General features: G+C 41.2%; 2 protein-coding genes across 6 annotated transcripts in view; one reads left to right on the top strand and one right to left on the bottom strand.

Moving 5' to 3' along the window:
• LIN52 (lin-52 DREAM MuvB core complex component) overlaps window positions 1-12097 on the bottom strand; it is a 71383-nt gene extending 59286 nt beyond the window's left edge. For 4 of the 5 annotated variants that reach the window (XR_010884189.1, XR_010884190.1, XR_010884191.1 and 1 more), the window contains exons 1-5: window positions 12020-12097; window positions 11849-11923; window positions 11669-11706; window positions 11142-11208; window positions 9895-9978 (exon numbers count right to left, since the gene is read on the bottom strand). Coding sequence is in view for 2 of the 5 variants with exons in the window: in XM_067296782.1 (XP_067152883.1) it covers window positions 9895-9978; window positions 11142-11208; window positions 11669-11706; window positions 11849-11923; window positions 12020-12038 (283 nt within the window). In the remaining 3 variants the exon portion in view is untranslated. Of the gene's footprint in view, window positions 1-9246; window positions 9585-9894; window positions 9979-11141; window positions 11209-11668; window positions 11707-11848; window positions 11924-12019 lie in introns of those variants that run through there. The other variant, XM_067296781.1, reaches the window with a different exon arrangement.
• A 391-nt stretch (window positions 12098-12488) lies between these two features.
• On the top strand, window positions 12489-25629 carry ALDH6A1 (aldehyde dehydrogenase 6 family member A1). The gene is made up of 12 exons (XM_067296780.1): window positions 12489-12545; window positions 12801-12863; window positions 15333-15407; window positions 16826-16987; window positions 17585-17663; window positions 18225-18527; window positions 19520-19641; window positions 19888-20077; window positions 21625-21806; window positions 23272-23451; window positions 23657-23755; window positions 24065-25629. The coding sequence occupies exons 4-12, from the start codon at window positions 16874-16876 to the stop codon at window positions 24167-24169; spliced, it is 1374 nt and encodes a 457-aa protein (XP_067152881.1). The 5' UTR covers window positions 12489-12545; window positions 12801-12863; window positions 15333-15407; window positions 16826-16873; the 3' UTR covers window positions 24170-25629.
• The last annotated feature ends 497 nt before the right edge of the window (window positions 25630-26126 follow it).

Here is a 26126-nt window from a genome sequence, read left to right as displayed (position 1 = left end):
AGTTACCTAGATACAGCATTTGTTTTATGATGAGAATGCATGCACAATTTACATTTATGGGTAGTACCATATTTGACATCATCAGTAGACTGTATCTGCCCCGATTTGGATCTGCTGTTTTTTCTCTGCACATAGAGGGCAAATCAACCACACACTCGCTTATTTAAAGAAAAACAATAGCAGCCAAGGTCCAGACTCAATTTCCATCCTCACCATTCCAACCTAATCTCCTGGCAAGTTAATGCAAATCAAAGCAAACACTCTGCCACTGGTAGCAAAGCGTGTTCCTCTCCCAAGAGAGGCCTGTAAAACAGGACAGTCACTGACAGCAGTACAATTACTGACACAGATACAGACTTTATGGACATGTTTATCTCTGCTGTAAATCCACACTCTCTCTCCACTCCGATTCATGAGTCATAAAGAAATTGCAGATAATGAAAAAGTTGGAGAAATTTACAGCATGTCAGAAAACTCAGACAGCCAGAAGAAATTAAAGAGCTGACTGAAGATAAATCACACAGGTACAATTAAAACTTCCTATCCCTTCTTCACTTCCAAACTGGGGCACAAGCCAAGGAAGATGATGAAAAGCTGAGGTCATGACTCCTCTGACTGTAATCATTTCTTAACAACTTACATGTCAAAATTAGCCAATTCACAGATCATGTATGAATGCCAATTTCAAGCTGGCATTCCGATGTCTCACTCATCCAACAGGAGCTACCCAGGAAGAATCTTGTCTGTAAACAAGCCGCCCAGTGAGCAGTATATGGAAAGGTGATTTTCTTGTTCCTCTGCAGATGCAGAGTATCTCTTACCATACCACTGTGCATTAAAATGAGAAAGCAGATCTACAGTGTGGGAGGAGGGGATAAAGAAGTGAAGGAGGAAGGTCAAGGTTTCTCATTTCACACGGAAATCATAGCAGCTTGGACATTACAGTGATAGGGCCAAATAAATACCCTAATGGATGATGCAAGTTTCTTTTCACTTCTCTGAAACATGAAAAAAAATGACCGTGAACTGCTATGAATCTAAATTGAAAAAAACATTGTATTAACTCCATATTTTTCCATATTATCCATTTAGCATGCTGAAGTACATGCATCTCAAATTGTTCCCTTCCTAAGTAGGGCAGCCCACCTTGCAAGAGTAAATAAATTGTATTTTAAGTTTAAAAACACAATAAGCACTAGATTGTGTACAATGTTCTTCTCCAAGTCCAACATATTTAGAACAACAGAGATGATTCCAAAACATATTTTCTTACTTCTGGTTTCAGATTAAAAGACTCACACTAGCGCTAGAGGCACTATATTTCTGAAGGTGCCACCTTTTAACAAAGAAACAAAGTGAACATCCTCCTTACTCCTTTGTCAGCAGTCAAGATGTTAAGAACATTGCTATGTCTTTTCAGTAACTAACACCAAGATGCCTGTTGTGGGATCTAGACATGGATCCACATCACATGATCTTCCTTCACTTCATTTCCTTCTTCCTTCTAGAAAAGTAAGTTCTCTTCTCTAGCTTCACCACAACATTGTAAGCAGTTTTATTTCTCCAAGGAAATAGAAATGTTCAGGAAAGTCTACTCTTCTGAATAGACTCAAAAAATTCATTTGGCTAAAGAAACCAATTCTCTTTTTCATGCCACTTCTCAGATGACAGAAAGGGAGCGGAAGCTGGCAGCAAACAGCCCCCACTGACATCCTGAATATTAGGACCCTCTTTACTTAGACATACCTGTTAATATGTTGATTTCCTAAAATTTAAGAACCTGAAAAATTTTATTACAAACAAGTGTATGGATAGACTAGGAAAGGCAGTCAAGTTACTGAATTACTACCAGGCAACTGTACTGCAGTAAGTGTATGCACATTCACAAATGTAAAGTAAAGCTTCTTAGCTTAAAAAACCCACATGTTGATTGACTACTCAAGATCAAATAAATAATAGTTATAGTCGATAGATATTTTTATCTGATCAGTTACATCTTTGACATTATAAGTCTATTTGGCAAGAAGGTCACCTGTTTTACATGGAGCCTAAAGGCTCCACCGTATGTTGGCACTACACAGATACGCCTATAAAAGACAATAAAAGAAAAGATGTGTTTCAGCAAGAGGTATACAATGTCCTCCTTCCCTTCCTTACCTTCAATCTAATTCAACAGCTTCTTCAAATTTCAAATTAAGATTTAATGCTAAACAAAGTGTAATGCCCTGTTTATTAAAGATTAAAAGACACGCAAGTTCAGTACACCACAGATGGAGTCCCTCCCCGATTTATACCTATCCTACTTGTGATCAACGTCAAAAAAAAGGAGAAAAAAAACAAGTAAATTCATATTCAATCATGTTGGAAACAGCTAACCCAGCTTTTAAATTGCCCATGTAAACAGTAGCCTGCAAGGGTCCAGGACAGAATTAAGTAAATATGTTCCAAAATACACTACAGTTAAATACACATCTCTTTAACATGGATAGCATATTATGAAGGAAGACAGAACAGCTATAGAATACATACTGCTCAAGGAGAGGAGAAGAAGAGGGAACTGCTCTACCCCTCCAAATGTGCAATGAAGCTGAACTTGTAAGCAAGAGATCACCCAGGACAGCGTTACCTGAAAGATTCACTAATACTGAGAAATGAAAAACTGAAGACCACCAATCTGAGAGAATGATCATCTCTAACTAGTTTGGAGTTCAGAAGAACTCCTTTAAAATTTTTCAGAAATTTCAGAAGCTTCTGAGGCTGCAGAGGACTACAATTCATGACCAAGGACAGTTTAACTTGGGAGCGATGTAGTTGTTCCTTATTCATGTATCCATCCATCTCTTTTTTTCTCCAGAAGGTTCTCTTCATTACAGGGACACCTGGGTCATTCCTGGTAGCAGTTGCTAAACCACCACACATTAGTCCAACCTATTATTTAAAAAAATAGTTAAACTAAATGTCCTTCTCCCCCACCCCGGCACCTTCTCTCTGACAGGCCAACGGCAACTGTCTATAGAAGAGGATAAGAACAGGGCAAGCACAGAGCAGTACCTGCCTAGTAATCTCTCCTGGCTTTCTGTATCTCAGCTTTCCAAGCCAGTGGTGACTTCTTTGTGGTCAGAAACCCTTGACGGATTTATCTTCTAATAATTTGTCTCATTTATTGAATAACACAAGCTTTGTATCCACAACCTCCTGTGGCAGTGAGTGCCACAATTTTAATACACTGGGAAAAAGTACCTTCTTGTTTTGTTCTGAACCTGACATACTATTTTATTCTGATACCAGTACTATGTGAAACTGTGAAGAATCATTCCCCATTCACATTTTCCCTGCATTGATCAATTTTAGATCTTTTTCACGTGCTGTACCAATTGTCTGTCTCCAGGTGAAGACCTCCTAGTCATTTACTCATTCTTCATATTACAGAAAACTATTACTAATTCTGACTAAAAACTCTGTCTGATTTTTCCTTTATCAGTCTACGCTACAAAATGGCCATCTTTTTATTGTTTAGCTGACACCCCCCAGGTCATCCACGTCCAAATCTTGGACAAACATGACTCTTGATAGCTAGTATCAAGCAGTTCTTCCAGTGTACACTAGCTACTCAATTTGCTTGAGCAACATGCTGAACACATACAGAAAATAAATCACTAACAGAGAAGAAAATAGCAGCACAGCTTCTGGAGTCCAGTGAAAGTCAAGGCGGGCAAAACAATGGGGGAGTACAGATACAGACACTTGGTCCAGCATATTCAACAGTCACCTCATCACTCTTGACAAAATGTGAGAATTTGACATCAGATATATAGTCATTCTTATATTCCTGATTTTAGAAGAAAAGCACAAAACAATTCCAAATAGAAATTTAATCTAACAAAAAAAAAAAAAAAGGCTGACAAAAACATTGACAGAGAAATTATAAGTGGAATTCACACTTCTGGCTCAGTTATCCCAAATCTTCTAATATTTAAGGCAGATGCATGCAAGCACCATTATTTCCCCAAATTAGTTGGGCCTTAAGGACCAGGCTTTTTACCAAGTCTTGCACTAGTGATATTATCACTGAAGCTAGTCCATAATATGGTAGTAGCCAGCTATACTCTCCTGTATCAGTGAGATTTTACAAAAAGGCACTAGCTGTGATATCAGGTATATACATTTTAGGACTTCTGAACCAGTATAGCAAGTGGTATCTGAAAGTGTCAGAGATGCATGAGGAATAGCAGGGCCTTCAGAAAGTATGTGACCTACACCCATTCCTTCAGTGATGTATTGGTTTTCTTGTTCCCCCATCCTAACTATTTGTCACTTTTACACATTGGTTTGTTCCAAAATGTGGTGAAAAAAAATACATATAGGGTTTTGCTTCTTTGTGTATGTACTTCCCATACATGACTCTGTGCAAGTACATCCAAAAGGATAACATGGCAGATCTTTAAAAAATTCCTGCAATCAAGGATAATAAAACCTTAACACTGAGCTCAATAGCAACATGCGCCCTTCCCAGAACTGCTGGCTCAGGGAATCAAGACCTTAAAAATCTAAAATCCACCTTGATTCCATTGACCTGAAAACTGTTACAGCTTATAGAGTGGAAGAACAGAGCTACTTAGTCTTATTTAGATGAACTATTTTCAAACTTGATGCTTTGTGGGCCACAAATATCGAGGCAAGATCTGTGATAGTTCTTTATCTTATCTAGGAACCCAGGCTCCTTGCTTACCACACCAGCTGATCAACAGAAGTCTGATTTCCGCTGTTGGCAGAGGTCTGAAGAAGAGCCATAGTCTTGTCAGCCCACCACCACCACTCTTTGCTTGGAATGGGTAGTGAACACTGCAGAACTACAAGGCCCTCGCTGGTTATCTAAACTTGGTCTTATTTAGATGAACTATTTTCAAACTTGATGCTTTGTGGGCCACAAATATTGAAGCAAGATCTGTGATAGTTCTTCATCTTATCTAGGAATCCAGTCTCCTTGTTTACCACACCAGCTATGGTCTCATAGTTCTGCAGTGTTCACTACCCAACTCCAAGCAAAGAGTGTTGGTGGGAGGCTAACAAGACTATGGCTCTTTTTCAGACCTCTGCCAACAGTGGAAATCAGACTTCTGTTGATCAGCTGCAGCTCAGGTTCAGCAGGAATACTATTCCCCCTTAAGTCACCCTAACCACATGAATAAGTAATAGTAGGCGTGCTCATTAAGCCCTGGTCCTCCTCCCACTCACCTTAATGAGAACAGCAAAATCCACACAAAGCAGATTTTTAATACTAAAAAATGGTTTTGATGTATGATAAGCAATAAAATGACACCTTAACAGAAGGAAAATAGAAGCTCTAATGAGAGCTGAAGCAGAAAGGGAGAACCATTAACAAGCAAGAGGATGAAGTAAAGTTTTACACAGCTAAAAAGCAGCCAAGGAAGCACAAGCTGAGACCCCAGAAGAGATGGTGAAAAAAAAAATTTAACAAGATTCTGCTATTACTGATATCAGCTTCGGAGCCTGGAAGCTGACGGAGAACTCCGAAACCACCTGGTAGCAGAGAATAAATACATAGATCAGAGACCTAAGGATGGCTTATTCTTTAAGGGGAGGAAAAATATTAAAATTTTTATATAAAAATACATGGAATGTATATACATTTCAGACATGCTACAAAATCCTACTTCATTCAAGGAAGGCCAGCTATGCTTATAGTGAGTTTCATGCTAAGAAAGGGAAGGATATTCTGCAAGGGACAGACAAGAATTAGCAAGAATCCGTCCATTAGCTTGCTAGGAGGGCTGAACAAGAGATTCCCTGCAATCATCTTGGAGATCCTTTCCGTTCCACAAGAAAGATGATCTTCAAAGTGAGTCATCAGCAAATTAAGTAGTCTAAGTAGGAAATTTTGATTTATGAAAAATCAGTCCGCCTTTTATATGCAGTTTGATGGCCTGTTTCTTAGGAAAAGGGAGATGAATGTATTGGGGATAATGAAGCCAAGAGTCAAAAATGTACCAAAAAAAGAAGGCAAGAGTGCTCATTCATTTGCTAAAAAGTCATGTTGAGAATAAAACTACCGAAAAACTGCTAAACAGAAGTCATTTTCAACTACAAAGGAAAAAAAAAAAAATCAGCCATTTATCTTGCCTGAATAAGAACTAAATCTACTACATACTAATGCAGCCAGAGGAATCAGTTACATGGCTAGAAAGGTCAATAGTTAACTTACTCGGAAAGAAGCAACTGGCCCCTCAGAAAAGGGGAGGGAAGTAGCATTATCAAAAATAGCATTAAGCATTTCAGTTGTCAAATGCCTGCTTTCAGGCTACTATTTCACATGCTCAGATTGATCTGTTAACAGATAAAGCTACTGCAGTCCACATAGATGCATTCTACATGTCATAGAAATCATAATGGAGGATAAGATGACCAATTCCTTAACTGCCCATATAAAATATTGGGTGGAAACTCTTATCATTATTACAGTTTGAATATTCACAATGTCTCAAACCACTAATATTAAAAATCATCTCTGAAATTTCATATTTACTGTGTCCTGAACTTACTGTTGCATCCGAAGCAGGGCAAGCCTATTCAATTTCACTTGGTAAAGCAAAATTTACAAAGAAATAAGTACTCATTAAAAGGCACTGATTTAAATCACATAAATATTTGCAGCTTGAAGTGCAGACCAGTAAAACAGTAGTGACTGTAAAACTAGCAATTTTTAAAGACTGAGAACAACTGTAAGTCAAATCAGGTATCAAACAAGCTGGAAAGAAAATATAAATCATATATTAGTAATTTCATTTGATTCTCAGAAGCCATAAGGCATTGTCAAAACAGCCGGGATTAGAGAGAGTAAAGGTAACAGAAAAGAAAAAAAGGGCGGTGGGAAGTTAACAGTAAAGAATAAAAAACTACTAGTAGAAAGAAAAAGAAAAGAGGAACAGAGAAAACCACAGCCAAAAAGTTAGGGACAGCAAGAATTACATACAATAAGAATGTGGAATCCAGATAATATTGAATGATTCCTAGATGGAAGAGTGGAGCTGGACAAAACATTCAATACATTTGTTCTGTATTCATCAAGAAAGACAGCTTATATAGTCGTCTCACAAATGAAAATGTTTTCTATACAAGCTTAGATTGTTATAATATGTCCAAGTCATCAAATTCCAATAATTTGCATGCAACAGTTGTAAGACACCTCAAAGAGTTCTGTGGACTACTAATGTTCATTTTTAGTAATTCTTGGATCACTCGAGATACTCCCAAAGACTGCAAAGAGCTGGCACTGTGCCAATATTTTAAAAGGACAAATACAATAGCTCAAATAATTAGGAATCTATTGGATTTCCACTGATCCCAGGTTCTTATTAGCTGTCTTACTATTTTGCCTAAGAAATAAGGCACATAATTCAGTAATTATGAATTTATGAAACTACATCTTGTCAAATCAACTGCTCAGATTTAAATTTTAGTGTAGCAATAGTGCTTTGATGAATAAAATTCTTAAAGCTACCCAGTTCCCACATGTCACTTTGTTTAACGAATTATAACACAAAATTAACATGAAATGTGCTGTGAACTGGTTCAATAACAGACCTCACAAATAAGTAAGTCATTAAATAGATAGAACCTGGAGGAAAACGGAGGTCTTGGAAAATATAAAGGAATTGGGATGGGGTGCAAAAGAGGCAAGTTGAAGGAAAAGCAAATAGAAATAAGTTATTGACACAAAAAAGGCAGGATTGTTTCTCATTCTGAATACAAATAAAAATATGTGAAAATACAGTCAAAAGGAACACTACACATTCAGAACAGAGAATATGTGTCACAAAAATTGCCTCGGGAAGAAGCAATTTCAAACATGATTGAAAGTGTGCACAATTTAATAACATAAATAAATAAAAAAGCAAGACTTCTGTGGGAAGCTCATGCTGCCATCTAGAGGAGACAAGTCAGCAGCTTGCTTTTTTTTTTTTCCCCCCTCAGTACTCCTGTTTTTGATAGGCAGTTTCAATTAGCAGCCACATTAAACAGGGACTATTAAAATTTAATACACAAATACACGATCAAATCAAATACCTCTGCCCCAGAAACACAAGACCCTTGACTTTAATGAATAAATCTTTTCGGTTTTTCTTCTTGTTCTCTCACTAAGTCTGTAAGAGAAAAGAACTTAAAGCCAGAGTATTAGGAAAAAACGTTCTGAAAAACCCTGTTCAAACTCTGTATTTCATTTTCTGTGAGAAATTTCTTAAGATAAATGTACACATTTTGACAGACAAAACATACTATAGTTTAAACGGAAACAGATTTCAGTGACAAGAAGCAACAAACAAAAAGACAGCTTTCACAAGCCTTGAAAATTCAGGATTTCAGCTCCCATAGACTGTAATGGTTTTAACTCTTGGATCTCGAATATTTTCTTGGACCTCAAATATTTTACTATTTTCTCCTTTAGCCTTCTTTACATTTTTGTTTGTTCTCAGTAAAAATGAACAGAAATAAATGCAATACAAATACTGCTAACTGAACAATACAACGTTGTTAGCTTTAATATAATTGGACTCTGTTCAATTTTTTCATTGCAAGCTGTTCAACATTTAAGTCTACAGCTTACTTAAAGCCAGCCCATAAGCAGTATGCTCCCACTTTGTCTTTTACTAAGATATTGCTTAACTATACTTTAACTTCTACACTACTAAATGTTTTATATAGTCTTAACAAATTTCAGCTCTGAAAGTAGAATAAATTTGTGTGCAGGAGTGTGTTAAAACAGGTTTAACAATCCAATTGGAAAGAAAGCATCAGAGTATCCTATGCTTAGAGGCAGTAAGACTCTAAAGATAAGTACTACTGCTTTTTGTTGTCCACCAAAAAAGTGAAAGGCTTTGCACCGTTACTTGTATCACAATATAAATCTGACAAGGAATCCTGAGGATCTTCCCTAATGTCTAAGAAAGTTTTAAAATTTTCAAAGCTCCATGCTTACCCTAGAGTAACTCCAACTAAAGTCTAAGCTAAAGCAAAATTAAGCCAAAAATATGAAATATGTCAATAGGTACCCTACAGATGGTGTTTAAAGAAAGCTCAATCCCCTTAAAATCCTCAAAGCTGGATCAGCCTGATAACAAGTCCTAAACGTGATGAAGACAACTCCTTCTTCAAAAGTTTGACAAAAATTTGCTGCTAGTAAGTGGGTTGAAGGTCAGCTTTAGTATTTTTTTTTTTTCTATTATCAGCTGTGGATAGAGCTCATGTCATCCAGTACTAATTACAGATGCAGGAAATTGAGTATAAACACTAACTTGTAGCAGAATCCTACACACAAGTAAAAGTTCCACTGTGGAGACAGTACACTTAAGTTTCACAGAAATACTGGCATAAATATCCTGAAAATATTTTCAGTATCCAAGTGGAAATTAAACAAACAAAGAGCGACATAATTTATCTAAGTCAACAGAAGTCAGGAACAGAAGTCTACAGGCCACTAGACAACACCAGATTGACATAAGCATGACCTCTCGCTGTTTCTGCTGAGACCATTTCCCCCATGTAGATAAGCTGTAAGTTCTCTCTCCCTGTTTTGGAAGATCACATACACAAATTACTGCATTGTTTATCTATCACATAAACAGGTCTTAACATTAGAAAATGAAATTCAAAGTAACAAAATCTTAAATGTGACCCATTAAGTCACACTGTGCCCCTGACAGACTTGTTCTGGGCAGCTACTAAGAGACTATCATTCAGCACTCCTTCCCTTTGGAGGACTTCTTACCGCACTGCTACTGTCAGACGTTCGCCAAAGCTGCCGATACATTTTCCACCTACAGATACAACACGAGTACATTTGCAATGCAGTCAGTCACATCTCCATACAGCACTTACATTCATCCAGTCCCAGCTGATAAGCTAGGTTCTGCAGGCCTCGAACCTTCTCCATCAGGTTAGCAGTAGTGAGGCTCCCCAACTCTAAAAATACAGAAGAGCATGATTTTTAACAATCTATAGCCCTCTAGTGGCAATGTACCTGTGCTTACTACTTCACAGAGCACCTTCAAGTCAAACTTTTGACAATACCCATTTGCACTGAACAGAATACGTTCTTTAACTCTCACATTTCAAATCTCAGAAGCAGGAAAGAGCTATAACAACCCCAAAGCAGAAATAGCAAGCAAAAAAGAGCTAGCATTTAATGGTTCGAAAAAACAACAGTGAGGAAAATAACTTTATCTTTGTAAGCTCTCTAGCAGAAGCTTATTCCCACTACATATTTAAGCAAGCCTGTTTAGTTTCATGCAAACAGGTACCATTAGCATTGCCTAATGCATCACCCCAGGAAGTGAATTCTGCTATTTCTTGTCTTTGTGATCCTTACACAGTTCTTCATGATCTTGTCTTAGACTTTTCTTCAGAAACACATTATTTCTAAGCAGTTGAATTCTTTGAGCAAACTAATTCTTTCAGATGACTAGTATGGGCTGCTTTTGAGCATCAATTATCCTGTGTTCACTTCTTCACAGTTGTACGCTAGGTGTTACTGAACCACAGCCAAGCAGTGGTATTCACACAGTCACCCCGATCAGGTAGAATCTATTACCTTACCCCTTTAGTTGTCACACTGCAGTTGTTATTGCTCCATGCAATTGAAAAATATTAGTGGATTTACATTACATAGCTCGCTCTGCACCACGTTTGAAACAAAAAATTGTCTATTTAGTATGATAATTTCTACAGAATAATAACTAACCAGAACGAGTAAGAAAATAACTAGTCCAGTAATCTGTCATTCAACAGCTGACTCTTCCTACACTAATAGGTGTTTTTAATATTAGTTAAAAAATGGCTCAAATTACTCTTATGTAAGCTCTCATTTAAATTTGTTATCATAGTCAATACGGACCTAAAATTAGTGCTTATATAATTGTAAAGAGTACACCACACATAGCTGATAGGTTCAGCATGCTTGCCTTCACTCAGGAACAGTCCTCCTGCTCCCCCTCAGCTGACCTCAGCAATAAATGTTCCTCCACCTGGCTCTCCTCTCCCCATAAAAAAAACACAAAAAAACCCAAAAAACCCCCCACTGCTTTGGCAATCTTACCTGCTACTCAAAAGGCAGTGTCCATACTCACCCTTTAACATATCAATATCATCATTTTCTAATTCAGCCATCCATTTGGGAGGAGAACTAGTAATAGGCTGTTTGGGGGAAAAAAAAAATCATAACTCAGAAAAGTGCATTTATAGGAGCATACAAAGAAAAGTCTGTTCTAGGATTCTAGAAAATAGTCACACTGACAGTAAAAATAAAAGGATTCCAGGTGCTCTGTAGAGATTTTCCTACACTTAACCTAGCTTTCTAACTTTCTCTAGATTTTTTGGAGGTAAAGCCAGCACACTACCACTCAAAAGCTGAAGACTGTATAAAGAACAGTATTCTCTAAAGTTTTTCTAAAATCTTTTATTTCTTCCAAGGCCTAACACACTACATTCACAGTGAGGTATAAAAAGAGAAGCAAAGGCTTACACTGAAGTATTCTGAAGTCACAGTTAAGAAACATTTTTGAGAAAAAGCTCATGAAGCTCACAACAGGAAAAAGCAGATCTATCAAAACACAGGAAACAGGAAAACATGAGGTGCAAACAAAACATTGCTTACGCTTTTGAAGGAGGCAGCAAATTCAGCAACGCCTGGTACTGGGGGAGGAAGGAAAAACGAACGTGAGCAGTTACAGCTCGCCACGGCCTCCTCCCCAAAGGGAGGCCCCTACCGCCCGCCAAGGGGCCCCACCAGGCCCCCCGAGGCGCCGAGGCCAACGCGGCCGCGGGCGGGACTCACGCTGCTCGGGCCACAGGTCCGGGGAGGCTCGGTCCAACTTCTCGAAGCTCAGCAGCGAGGCCTCCAGGTCCGCGCCTGCAACACACAGCGGTGAGGCCCCGCGCGACCCCCCGCGGCGCCCGCCGGCGAGGAGCGGCGCCTCGGCCGGCCGGCCACCCCCTCCCGCCTTACCGTCCCCGGGAGCCGCCATCTTGCCCGCGTCACGTGACGCGCCGCCGCCACCCGCGGGAACCCGCCCATGTGACCCGCAGCCCCGAGGCCGAGCCAAAATAAAAAAAAATAAAAAAAAAAAAAGCCCCGAAACCCCACGTGTCGCGGCGGCCGCCGCCGCCAGGAGGCGTGGCCGCGGGCGGGCGCTCGGCCAATCCGCGCTCCGACGGCGAGTGGGCGTCGTGGCGCGCGCGGCCAATGGACACCCCGCAACGGTGGGCGGTGGGGGCAGGGGGCGCGGTGAGAGGCTCTCCGTCGGCGATTGGCCGAGGGCCGCGAGGGCGGTGCCGGAGGGGGCGCGGGGTGGGCGAGGCTGGCGCGCGAGCGGCCAATGAGCGCGCGGGGGCGGGGGCTCGGGCCGCGGCGGGTGGGGGCTCGGGGCGCCGTCGGGGAGCGCGGCGCAGCACTTGGGGCCGGGATGGCGGCGGCGGCGGCGGCGGCGGCGGCGCGCGGCGCCTGGGGCGGGCGGCGGCGCGCGGCGCTCAGGGTGAGGCGGCGGCGGTGGCCGTTTCCCCCCCCGCCCCGCAGCGGCGCGCTGCGGCTCGGGCGGCGGAGGGCGGCGCGGCCCGTCCCGCCTGGCGAGGGGCCGCCCCGAGGGTGGGGGGGGGAGCAGCGGGTGCGGCCCGGAAAGGGCGGGCAGCGCGGTGGCGGCGCCGCTGGGCCGGAGGGGCCGGGCCGGGGCGACGGCCTGCGGTCGGGAGCCCCGCCGTAACCGGGCTGTGTGCGTTTCCCTCCCGTCCAGCTGCCGCGGAAAGCTGGTGCCCCTTGGATCGCCTCAGCCGCAGCCTCCTCGTCCTCCTCGGTGGTGAGTCCGCCCCCGCGGGCCGAGGGGCTGCGGGGGAGCCCGCCGCGGCCTCAGCCCCGGGGCGCCTCTCCGGCCTTTCCCCCGGCGCCACCAGAGACTTTCTTCCAGTCCGCTCTTTCGAGGCCGTTCCTGTCGGTTGGCCTCCCCGGGGCTGCTGCCTGGCGCGTCCGGAACAAACACTGGGGACTCGCGGGAGCAGGGCACGGAGGGCCCCGTTGGTCAATAGGAGGGAAGGAAAGAAAAACACTAGCTGAACGTCAGATTTGTTTGACTCCGGCGTTAAGAAGTACCAGCTTTGATTGATCGCTCCCTCCCTGAGCTGTGCTGTAGCCACTAATGCGGTTACTTTTTCTAGAGACTCCTGCGCATGTACCTGAGGGCAATATGCTAGTTCAGTTGACCACTACTAGATGTTTTGTTTTCTCCATGTTTGTTAAATAGCACACAGTTTATTAAGTAGCCATTTTTTCTGATTTTTAGACTTCCTTTACCATGTCTAATATTTCTTCAGTAAGAGCAGCAAAAAATACAAACTATGTGATTAATGATCATGTGTGAAAAAAGGTTACTTTAAGCTGTATGACTGGCTTCCATAGTCTATCTATGGCAGAGACAGAATCTGATTTTCTTAGGGCAGTATTTAACTGCTTTAGCTATTATAGTATCTTTTTTCTTCTGGTATCCATGACTACACTTTCCAAGTTCTGAACTGATAAATCCTGATTGTCCAAATAGTCCACTTTTCTACAGTCCTTGTTCCCAGAACAGGCTCATTCTCTACAGAAAAAGAGGGGGAAATCTTATGCAACAAGTGCAGTCAATCTTAATTCCAGCATTTCCTAAATTGTGTAGTGTAATTTTTCTTTGCATGTAGAATTCCCTAGATATCTTTTTTAAGCAATTTGAAAAAACATAAGTTCCATTGTACTGGAGCCCGCATGGGCAGTATAGCTTTGGAGCCTGTACGTCCACTGCAGGTATGTGCTACTTGGGCTAATGGAGTAACTGATAGCACTAGGAGTTTGTCATTCTTTATTTAGAGCAGTGCTGGGAGACCTTTGCTGACAGCAAAGGAACTGGAAGGGTTCTTGCACTCAGTTTCAGGTTCTAGAGAGGAATATGATTTCATAGGCACTGACTATGTTGCCTCTCTTCCCCAGGTGTAATATCAGCTACACAATCGCCTGCAATGTTTAATTTTGGACACCCTCCTGTGTTACCTCCCAAATCAATAGGTTTTGCTTATCCATTACCAGTCTTACTTTACACATCTCATTTTAGTCCTAGTTTCTCAACTTGTCCCAACTCTCATTGTTTTCCACTTTTTTCACTTTTTTTCCTACTCCCATCTAATTTTCACTCTCATTGCTTGTCTAGCCAACCCCATTTCTTTTCCTGATTCTTCCACTCATCTCTGTCCCTTCATTATGCCTTGGATTGCATCCTAAACCTCATCTCTCTCTCATAATTCCATGACCTAATTTCTTTCCTTCACACAGCTCCCTGGTATTTTTTTTATATTCTAGTTTTTTTATCAGATATGTCCCATTTGTACTCTTCATACTGCAGGTCCATTTCCCCTTATCTTATCCATTCTCCCCACACCACTGTTTTCTAGGCCTTGTCTCCCTGCAGCTCTTTAACCTTCCTTGCTGTTCTCTCCATGATTAACTGGTTCCCACTTTCTCCTGGTTCTCTCCTTATCTCCCAGTATCAGCTCTGTACTGTTAGTTTCCAGTCTCTTCATTTATGCAGTCCCAGTCTGGTTTCCTGCTTGCTACAGTCTTGTTGCCTATCCAGTGCTAATTACAGCTTCTATCCCTGCTTTTCCTCCTGCCCTGAATTTAGCTGAACCCTTATTCCAAACTTTGCTTTTCTCTCCTCTGCACCTGAATTGCAGAGTTCTGTCCCCCATGCTGCCTGCCAGGACAATCACTGTGAACTCGGCAGATGTAGGTTCCTTGCTCTTAGTTCCAAGGCCAAATGATCATCCAGCTTTATGCCTGCAGCTGTGAACAGGGAGGTGAACTTAGTTAGGGGCTTGGTGGGAATGAAGTGTGTAATACAGTCTGCACAGGGTACATGGAATTCTCACAAGGTGGAATTATTCACCATTTTTTCTGAGTGTTTACAAATTACAGTTTTTCAGTCTTCTAATTGAGTAAACTTTGGGTGGTCAAGTAGATTGAAATACTTCTGAATATCAGCATAACAATGTATTTTTTCTTGAATTGTTTTTAGAAAGAATTATGGCCAATTTGGTTAAAAGTGTGGTGGCGGGGGAGGGTGGGCAGCATAAAAAATTTCAGCCTGAACAGTTAGCTGGGCATAGCTGTAAAGTATTGGGACTAGACCCTCTAACGGGCAGCATAGCAGTGAACAGTGAAGGCCTGCCTGTAATATGGCATGTTAGTATTTAAGCACCTTGAGACAAAGACCACTCACTGTCCAATGTTTTGTCTTCCACAGCCAACAACCAAACTGTTCATTGATGGGAAGTTTGTTGAGTCCAAAACTACTGAATGGATCGATATCCACAACCCAGTAAGTGAAATGGCCTCTGCGTATGTATCAGCAGTCACTGTGCAGCAAGGGTCTGTGCCTCTGTTGAATCATTTGGTGAAAGGGGAAAGTACATATTATTTCTTGAGAAAGGCTTAGACTTGGAGATTAAGACAGATTTAGCACTGTGTAATTGCTTCTCAGTTGCATCTTCATATGAAACGTTGGTCTTAGGAAAGTGATGACCTCCTTTCTCTCAAACCTCAAGGAGGTTTTATCCAAATATCCAAAGAGGAAGCTTAAACACTGCTTACTTTTTTTTTTTTTTTGCTCATGGAAAGGCTCTGAGAACAGTATTGCAAATTTCGGAAGGTTTTCCTTCACTCTGTATATCCACAACCTCATGTGATTTGATGTCAGCTGAATGTAAAAGTCCTGAGAGAGATTGATTTCACTCTCAGACCAAGGGGAAAATCATGACAGCTGAAGCTCCTCTTCTCTCCTTTGAGAGAGCTTCCATCTGTGAGCCAAAACGTTCACAGTGAATTTAGCTGCTTGATGCTATGCAATGCAAAACTTAGATTAGTAGCACTTGCAGTCATCTCAGTCCTCCACCAAAGACAAATGGAAATGAGACTGTGTTCAAGGGTGTGACCCTTGCAGTAAGCATTTGGACAGCAGTTTCTAAAACTTCTCTCTATAAAGCCTTATTTTGATATGCTTTGTGGAAGTAATCAGAGCAGCAAGCAATTTTCATGAAGCTCATTTGGTCTCTGTGGAGCAGCCAGTGTTCTTGTTTCATTTTTTTCCTCTTGTCCTTCATAGTTTCTCTCTTAGTGATGTACCTGATGTTTTTGTCATGTCAAAGCAGACTTAATTTTTAAGAGTGCACTGGAAGGAGTTAAACTGGTAAAGACAGGATTTAAAAGTTAAAATATTGTAGAGCTAAAGTTGATCATAGAATCTTACTTCTGCCTAGTGATCTAGGTGAACTGTAACATGAATTCAAATTGCACAATCACGTGCTACTTTTTTCAAAGGACCCTTGCCTCATTTAATGCACAGGAGGGACAGCGGATGAGCCAAGACAATGGAGAGGGAAAAGGACAAAGTCCGCAGAAACCTTTGCCTTATCCGCTCTAGAAGCTGAAAGATGTGTTATATCAGACAAGTCACTTCAACTCAAGCATTTGGAAATCACCTCTAAATTTTCAGCTTTCTGGGTGCCTAATTTGAGATGTGTAGAGTGCAGAGTTTCAGAACTACTGAATACACAGAACTCCATTTGTAGCCTATGCCTTTCATGTGCACCAAGAGGAGTCTCTTTTGTGCTCTCCCTTTGGAACTACAGCTCCTTTTAGAATAAGGATATCAGGTGTGTGGTGTGAAAGGACAGTTGAATGGTTGAGAGCGATAGTTGGAGAAAGTCGAGTTTTGATGCAGTTTGTTTTTTCCTTCAGGCCACAAATGAAGTGGTTGGTCGTGTACCAAAGGCCACAGCCAGTGAGATGGAGGCAGCTGTGGCTTCATGCAAAAAGGCTTTTTGGACCTGGTCAGAAACATCTGTTCTGAGTCGCCAGCAAATCTTCCTGCGTTACCAACAACTCATCAAAGACAATCTGGTGAGGCACCTATAGCTGAGTGCGATGGCTGTTGCTGAGTGCATGGCAGTTGATTCTAGGAAGTTGATTCAAACTGTTATGGTTTCTGAGCTCTTGGTGGGGCAGCATTGCCATGATTGAGGAGCTGACTGAGGCACTGTAGTTGAGAGGTGTAGAAAAGCAGTCTCCAGGCAAATGAGATCAGAGAGACATCTTTTTGGGGAGTATTCTTCTGCATTAGTTCCTTTATCAAAAGACCGTGGGAGGAACTTTGAACCTTGATAGAGAATGTGCCAGTTGAAAAAGACAAGGTGGAGAAGTATGTTACTATGTCTTTTGATACCCTGGATTGCTTTTTCTGTGTGTTTTTGGTGTGACACATGATAGCTGTGGAATATAAGCCAGCCCCACAGTTTTCCTTTTACAGTGTCACCTGTGTGGCTTATTAGCTTCTTGTGTACAAGGAGCAAATCAACCGGTGTCATCTTTTCTGGGCTCTATTCAGTCCGTTCACTGTGACGTTCAACTCTCTGTTAAACAACATGTCCTATGCCTCCATTGTACCCCATGGGCAGGCACTTTTCTAACATTCATGAACTTTGTGGTTTTCATTTTCAGAAAGAAATTTCAAAACTCATCACCTTTGAGCAAGGGAAGACCCTGGCTGATGCTGAGGGAGACGTGTTCCGAGGCCTCCGTAAGCTGCTAGCCCCTCCTGTTAAAAAAGGGTTTCAGAACCCATAGGAAGGGAGGAAGTCTCCTGAGCAACAGCTGCTCTAGGAGTCCATGCATGTAGCTCCCTTCCTAGTTTCCTTATGAAGGAAAAGCAATTGGAGCTCTAACTTGAAAAGCTCCATTAGATCAATTTTTTTTTTAAACTACTTCCAAGTTGTTAATCCCTTTTTTTTTCCTATCAATAACTACAACTGGCTCTAAAGCAATAAGAACTTCTCACTTGTGCTCAGATATCTGAAACTGAGTCCGAGATGGTATGGCAATACTACATCTATACCACTTTTACTGGGGCTGTTGTGTCTGTGCTCCTATCACACAAACGTATAACACACTCAGGAGAGAAACCATTCACAACCAGCTCACAATGCTTGGCAGAGCAAAGGGATCTTCTGGAGCACAATGACTTTAAGTTGTGGGAGAAAGAGTCTGGAAGAAAGATTTGGGTGAAGGCAGTGGTGAGAAGGGAGTTTGGGGCCTGAATGTTAACAGATCACCCAGTGGCATGTTGCCCTTTCTGCTGCAGAGGTGGTTGAACATGCCTGCAGTGTGACATCTCTCATTCTGGGAGAGACCATGCCCTCCATCACTAAAGACATGGATACTCACACCTACCGTCTGCCTCTGGGAGTGTGTGCTGGAATTGCACCATTCAATTTCCCAGCCATGATTCCTCTTTGGATGTTCCCCATGGCTATGGTTTGTGGAAACACCTTCTTGATGAAACCATCTGAGCGTGTTCCAGGAGCACTCATGTTCCTTGCCAAGCTATTTCAAGATGCTGGTGCCCCTGATGGGACCCTGAATATCATCCATGGACAGCACGAAGGTAACAATAGCCCTTCTTGAGAGATGGCTGGAGTGTGTAGGCGTTGTGGTGTATGGGTATTCAGTGAAGGTACTAAAGTTGGACAGTCTGTTAGTACTGCTGTAAGATAGGTCTGGAAAGGCACTCGAGCCTGTTGTTGGAGGGGAAGGAAGGTGACTGAGAGATTCGATACAATTTGCATCAAATCTTTCAGGAGATAATGTGGCCAGAATTTGGGAGGTTGGGGGTCAGAGTTACCACAGCATGTAAGTGCTTGAATTCTATTTAGCTAAATTCCCACTGAAATAAGTAGATAAATCATCTTGGTTTTCTAAGGAAGCCTAAACAACAATTAGGTACCCATGTGCCTCACTGAATATGCAGTGGATACCAGTATTGTAGCACCTAGTGTGGTATTTTTCAAAGTGATCGAGTGGCTTCAGAACACAAGAATACAGAAGTTGACAGTAACTTTCCTTCAGCATCACTTGGGCACCTTGGAAAACATCACCATGAGCCTTGGAATATGACCTCAGACACTTAACTCTGGGCACCTACTTTGATTGTTTTCTTCTGCTAGATTACTGGCTATTACAGAGCTGAGGTGGAGAGAGGGGAAATGGGTTTGAAAGCATAAATCCTGTGGATGCCAGTAGGCAGGGCTGAAGAGGGAGATACTGGCTGGGATTCAGAGGGGATAGTCTAGATTATTTAGTTACTTGCAGAAGTGGGCATAGATTTCATTGCCAAAGAGATGGGTCAAAGTGCCTGGATTTTGGATACTGAGGGCCCAGAGGGTGAAGAGATGGTGGAGAGCCAGGTATATGAGTAGAGTGGCAGAGATGCTGAGAAATCAGAGTGGGGAAAAGCATGGGCAGGCAGTAGGGGACCTTAAATGTGGGAAACACAGAGGCAAAAGTTTAGACAAGGATAAAAAGAAGTACAGATTTTGTAGTGTGGGGATGGGAACAAAGGGAAGCATTTGTGCATAATGTGTTATTTCCTATTTGAAGCTGTGAATTTCATCTGTGACCATCCGGATATCAGAGCAATCAGCTTTGTGGGATCTAATCAGGCTGGCGAGTACATCTATGAGAGAGGATCCCGGAATGGCAAGAGGGTCCAGGCCAACATGGTAATAGCTCTGAATGGAGCGTGCTTCTGCAGAGAGACTGCCTCTTTCATGTGCATGTTAAAACAGACCATTCCTCTCAGCAGCAGAAGCTGACTTTGCTACTGATAGTTTAGTGATGAGGCTTCCCTTCTTGCCAGGCTGTTGGTAGCAGAGTCATAGCTACTGTATGGAGATATTATCACAGAGCTAGAGAAGAAGTGGTCAGGGTAGTTAATAATGGGAAACTGTGTATGTGTTGTATTTCAGGGAGCCAAGAACCATGGTGTGGTGATGCCTGATGCCAATAAAGAGAACACCTTGAACCAGCTGGTTGGAGCTGCTTTTGGAGCAGCTGGCCAACGCTGCATGGCCCTGTCTACAGCAATCTTAGTGGGAGAATCACAGAAATGGCTGCCAGAGCTTGTGGAGAGAGCCAAAAATCTACGCGTAAACGCAGGTACAAACTTTGATAGTTTCTTGTCAGGTGCCTGGCTTGTGTATGACTCTGGCTTTCTAGGTCTGTGTGTCTGACATATGGCAGTGCGTCTCTTGGAGCTGTTGGCTACATAGCTTTGATCTGTAGAAGTAGGAGCTAGTGTATTGTCTGGATTGGACCATAGAGCCCTGGACTTGTAGTTAGGAGTATGTGGGTTATCTACTGTACATAAATCAAACCTACCATTTTTATAGCAACTTCACTTAGAGATCCTTCCAATTTGTAGTAAGCATGCAATAAAAAGGAAAAATGAGAACAATAAAATACTTAGAAAAATTAAACTGTTGTTAATTCTAGGAAAAATTTTCCTGTCTTTCATTTATTTTTAATAAAGTCCTGCAAAGGGGAAAAAATTTCTTTTAAGAAAGATCTGATTTTGGATTTTAGCTTCCTGGTGATCTAAAATTATTCTTCCTCTTTAGACAAACATTATAAATATACATACATAGGAAAAGAAAAAGAAATAGGAAAAAGAAACTTCTATCTCAGTTTTGCTTGCTTCATTCATATGCTATGGGCACAATTCAAGAAGGTCAGTTTCTAGCCTGGTGCATTTTAATCTCCAAATCCTGGATCACTTCCTTGGTCTGAAATGACACCTGGCTGACGTAGTTAGTTCTTTTACTACAAACCATTTGCATATTGGAGCAAATCAACACATGGTATTTTGTCACTCCTGCAACCAGCATGGTTGGAAATAATTGAGAATTCAGTTTGTTCTAATTCTAGCAAAGCTTGAAATGACAAGAATTCCCTTAAAGGAAGGAATAAGGAAAATAATGGAATGTAGTGGCATGTAAGATGAGAAAAGATATCAAAAACTCTAAATGCTAATTCCAAGGGAGGTAGGATTCAGCTGCCTCATGTCCTCATTGGGACAAGTGTAGTCTAGATATCTTGGGGTCAAAAATTCCTAGAACGTGCAAAGATGGTGTTTCTCGGACCAGCGTAGAAGCTCCAGAATGCGGAGATCTTGAAGAACTCTTTTTTATACAACATAGAAAAGACCTGCTTTGTCTAATGGACTTGTGTAATTTAAAATGCCAATGGCTGGAGTGTCAGAAACCATTTATTTGTATTTCAGGAAATTCATAGTCTATTTGATCTCTTCTTGACACTATTTAACAATCAAATTAAAGTCTAAACTAGCTCACTTCCTTTGGCTGCAAGCTAAACTTGTTCTTAGTAGCTATTTTATGAATATAAAAGGGAAGATGTTACTTCTGCCCACTCTTGTTTAGCAAGGCTTTTGCAAAACTTTGAAGAGCCACAAAGTTGATCTTCAGCATGGTATTACTCAACTCTTTGAACTTACACTTACGGCTTCTCTTATCTGCTTGTTTTGAGAGTTGCAGGCTATTACTTCTGTTCGTTAATGGCACAGATCTTGGTTGTGTGTCTCAAAAACATCAGGATTTTCATCACTTCACTGGCAATGTGGTTACCTCCTTGCTCCCTATGAAGAGGAAGCTGTCAGGGTTAAAAACTTTGTCTCTGCCTTTTCACAGGAGACCAGCCTGGTGCAGATCTAGGGCCCCTGATCAGTCCCCAAGCTAAGGAACGGGTTTGCCATCTGATCGAGAAAGGAGTAAAAGAAGGTGCCAGCCTACTTCTGGATGGACGTAATATCAAAGTGAAGGGCTATGAAAATGGCAATTTTGTTGGGCCAACGATCCTCACCAATGTCAAGGTAAGATAACAAACAGCAGTGTTCGATGCCATATATCATAGGGTCAGTGGAAACATGAGTTAGCCAAACCAGTCAATAATCAATAATCATGAGGTAAAAAGCCTATAAAGGGCTCAGCTTTCCCTTGCATAGCTGCAGTGAAACGCTGATTGTAATGCTGTTGTGGAGGCAATTAAAGAAACTCCAGGGGGTGCAACAGACACTGAATAAGGTTAATAATCTTAACTTTAATGGAATGCAACCAATTAAAAAAACATGAACAGTTAGTACTGGGTCAAAACAACTATCCATCAAGTATGGTGTCCTGTCTGTAATAATGGCCAGTGCAGATGCTTAAAGAGTATGAGGAACAGTCAAACATACTTCCTCCATTGTACCCTCCTGCAATTTGCAACTTAAGGACTTAATGAACCAAAAGTTGTATTTTGTGGAAGCCTTTGCAAGAATGATAGAGGATAAACTACAAAATCTCTTTATTGTTGAATATATTCACAACTTTACTGAGTCAGCATAATGCATAATGTGCAACCACATCTCAAGTGGTTTTTCATATCTAAATTCATTTTTTTTATTTTTATGCAATTAGCTGGTATCATTTCTTCAATGTTGAAGTAGTCAATTCATTGTAGGCCTTTTGGTGAGTGATTCCATGACAGAAGACCAGTCTTGATAGTTCTGCTGTTGTACCTTATATTCTTAGGATTTTATGTACTTAATGCTATTATATAATTCAAGCTTTTAATCTATCTTAGAATTTTCTTGCCTCGTTCTCATTAAACATCTTAAAATGTTTTCATTTCTTTTGCTGTATCATAAATGTTGTGAGGTTTCCCATTCAAAAGTAACAATTCCACTGAAATGTTGTGATTCTTAGTTTGTTATACAATGGCATGGTTAATAATAGCCACATAAAATTTGCAACTTGTCAAAGTTCTTTTTTGTACTTTATAACTGTCTTTTAAACACCTGGGAATGTTCTGAAATCTGATTGGGGAAATGAATGAAGTACACTGTAGTCAGAGTACAGGATGGGTGCAGTAAATGCTGGGAAATGGGGAAGAGACTGGTAGAAAAATGAGAATGGAGCTGATGCAAATAGTTAACTGCCAAGACTGAAAGAATGGCAGCTTGTGGCCACTTTGTCAAAAAGAACTGAAGTAAACTATGCTGAATTAATCCTGACCTTAATCTGCCTTGATCAAAGAGTAGACCTATCACTGAAAGCAGGCAGGCAGTAAAAGCAGAAGCAAATTGGAGATTAAAAGTGATACCCTCTTTAGTGGACTACAGATAGATGGCAGGGTGTGGGAGATGGTGGAAGGGCAAGGAGGACTGAAGGATGGCCTGTGGCAAGGCAGGATGATGGGTGATCCTAAGAGTATTCTGAGCATGAGTGGTATGTGTGCTTGTGTGTTTGTTATATGCTGTTGATACAAGCTGATTTATCTGCTATTTGTATTGGCAGCCAAACATGACTTGCTACAAGGAAGAAATCTTTGGGCCTGTCTTAGTGGTTATGGAAGCAGACAATCTGGATGATGCAATTGAGATGGTGAACAATAATCCCTATGGAAATGGAACTGCAATCTTCACCACCAATGGAGCCACAGCTCGGAAATATTCCCACTTAGTAGATGTGGGGCAGGTATGTTAAAGGTAGAATTATTGCCATTAGAGCTCACCATTTACAGTGGGTAGCCATCCAGCTATTGTGACTAATCACTAACTATTCAGCCAACAGTACACAGCCTCAGATTTAAGGCAACAAAATGCAGTAGGTTGCAGAGATTGTTCTGCAGTCTGCTACTTCTTTCTCTTGTGATTAACATGGCAACTTTCCTTTGGTTTAGGTGGGTGTAAATGTTCCAATCCCAGTACCTCTGCCCATGTTCTCTTTCACCGGCTCTCGTGCTTCTTTCAGAGGAGACACCAATTTCTATGGCAAACAGGTAACTAATTCAGAATACTCTATTAGATTGAATTGCAATAAATCATGTTAGAAATGGTGATGGGGAGACAGTCATCAAATCTCTTTACTAAAGTGGAGACTTAAGAAGGGATTGAGAACTGGGTAGCAAGCTTTCTCACAGGACCAGAATCTGGGGAACTGGTAAAGGGGGGAGGATGATAGAGTGGCTCCCAAAAAGGAAACTCAATCCTATGTAAATGTAGCAGAAATTGCTTGAAACACCTCTGGTGTAGACCTGAAAAATTCATAAGGCCAAACATCTGATTCTTGTGCCTCTTCTTTTCTCCAGGGAGTGCAGTTCTACACACAGCTGAAAACTATTATTTCTCAATGGAAAGAGGAAGATGCCACTGTTACCAAGCCTGCTGTGGTTATGCCAACTATGGGGAACTAAATAAGCCTTTACAGATGTTGTCCCTGGTGCCCTTCTTCTGTGCTGCAAACACTTTCCCAGCTTTGTCCTGACTATCACCATTTCCTTGGGAATGAATAGAAAGCTCCATTTTCTCAAGGGCCTCTGTTTCTGGTTAAATCGGGCAGACTCATATAACACACAGTCTGGGTTTTCTGTTGCTGTCAGTAGTTTTCAGCTAGCTGAACTCAAATTTCTTCCGGTAGCCTTTTGCAGAGGAAACAATCTTATCCAACTGAAAGTGCAGACAGTGAGATTTACCTTTCTTTCCAGACCCTCTCAACTTGAACATCACTCTGTTTTCCACTTCAATATCTTTAGCCTTAGTGACTCGCTACTGGCTACATTTTGTGGCAGTTTTCTTTAGCTCTTTATCTTACATTTTGAGTTAGTCAAACAATGAACACTCATTTTGAGTGTAATCTCTGGGACACTTTGGATATCTCATAGAAGTGTCTCATAGAAGTGACTTCTACATACAATGAAGATACCAAGTATGGGAGTTTCTACTGTTGAAGTTCAGAAAATATCACTTTCATCTGCTTAGCAGTTTCCAAAACACTTGGGAACTGGCTTTTTAAGGTTTTTTCAAGAAAGAATACTTGGTTGCTTGTCTGAGGATGAAAGAGATTCCTGGCCGGTACAGTAACCTTCACTCTGCCTCTAACAGCCTGGAAACTTCAGTTTCTGTTGTGCACATCATTGGTATTCTTGTTTGCTGTCAATTCCATTATACCTGAAATGAGTTGTTGGGTGCCTGTTTACTGTGCTAACAGAAATGTGCCCACATGTCCTGTAATGTAATGACACTGTGGAAGCAGAAACACAACTGTGTGTATGTATCTTCATGTCACAGGGTCATGTAAGTCTGGGTGGAAGGAAAATTCTGACATAGAAGGGTCAGTAGGAAGGAAGAATAATTTTTTTTTTAATCAGAAAGCAGCCAGGCCTGTTCTCTTGGTTAATTTTTCCTGACTATAGCTGTAGTGCTTGTGTTGGTTGTTTGACTCTCTGTTACATTTGCTCAAATACACAGTAACATCCTCTAGGGACTGCAGGTCCCATTAGTAGAGAAGGTTAAGTCTTGGTAGACCCTGCCCTTAAGAATATGTGCATTTGGAGCTGGAGAGCCTATATTTTTATTCCTGCTTCACCTGGAAGGTGATGCAGCAATGAGGGACCTGCAGGAAGCTCATTCAAGCACACATGGAAAATAATATTATTCTAATGATTCTAATCATGACTCTTTCTAATTAAACAACCTGAATGTGAACACTTTGTATCCTGCCTTCTGATAAAGATGCTTTTTGTTACTGACAGTTGTATATTAGTGCAACTGCTGTGGATCCACTAATGTTTGTATCTCATTTTTTCTTTGTTTTACCCTAGAGGGAAATTCTCACCTTTGCAATTTGATTATGAATTAAAAACTTGCTAATACATTTCTGCAACAAATGACTGTTCCTTGGTAAAACATTATATAGGTGTCACGTTCACTTTATTACCCTCTTTGCAGAGGCTGGTGCATGACCCCTGTAACACATGTATCCAGCCTCCTTTACAGTGTTTCAAGGACCGCTGTACCAATCTTCTCATACAGCATTCCAAGGAATGCTTTATTTCTGTTTTTATATACACATACTTGATTACGAAAACTCTTATGCTGTATATAAATGACTTTATTACAAAGTGAAAAGATATCTTCATCAAATTATATTATAGAGAGTTCTAACCAGTAATCCAAATTCTAGATTGTATACAGGGTCATCCTAGCTCCTGCCTTGGGAAAGAATAAAATCTTTGTTTAAGAAGGAAGAAAATACTTAAGTCATATTTCAGGCTAATTTCAAATGAGTAGTCAAAGCAGCAATGTAGCAGACTCAGGATTTAGAATTGCAGCATCGCTCACAAGATGACTTCACAAATGAAAAGTGCCAAT

This window comes from Apteryx mantelli, chromosome 4 (genome assembly GCF_036417845.1).
Source record: "Apteryx mantelli isolate bAptMan1 chromosome 4, bAptMan1.hap1, whole genome shotgun sequence".
In the NCBI taxonomy this organism is placed as follows: Eukaryota; Metazoa; Chordata; class Aves; order Apterygiformes; family Apterygidae; genus Apteryx; species Apteryx mantelli.
The sequence above is the reverse complement of the archived record's forward strand: the minus strand, read 5'-3'. Positions and strand labels throughout refer to the sequence as shown.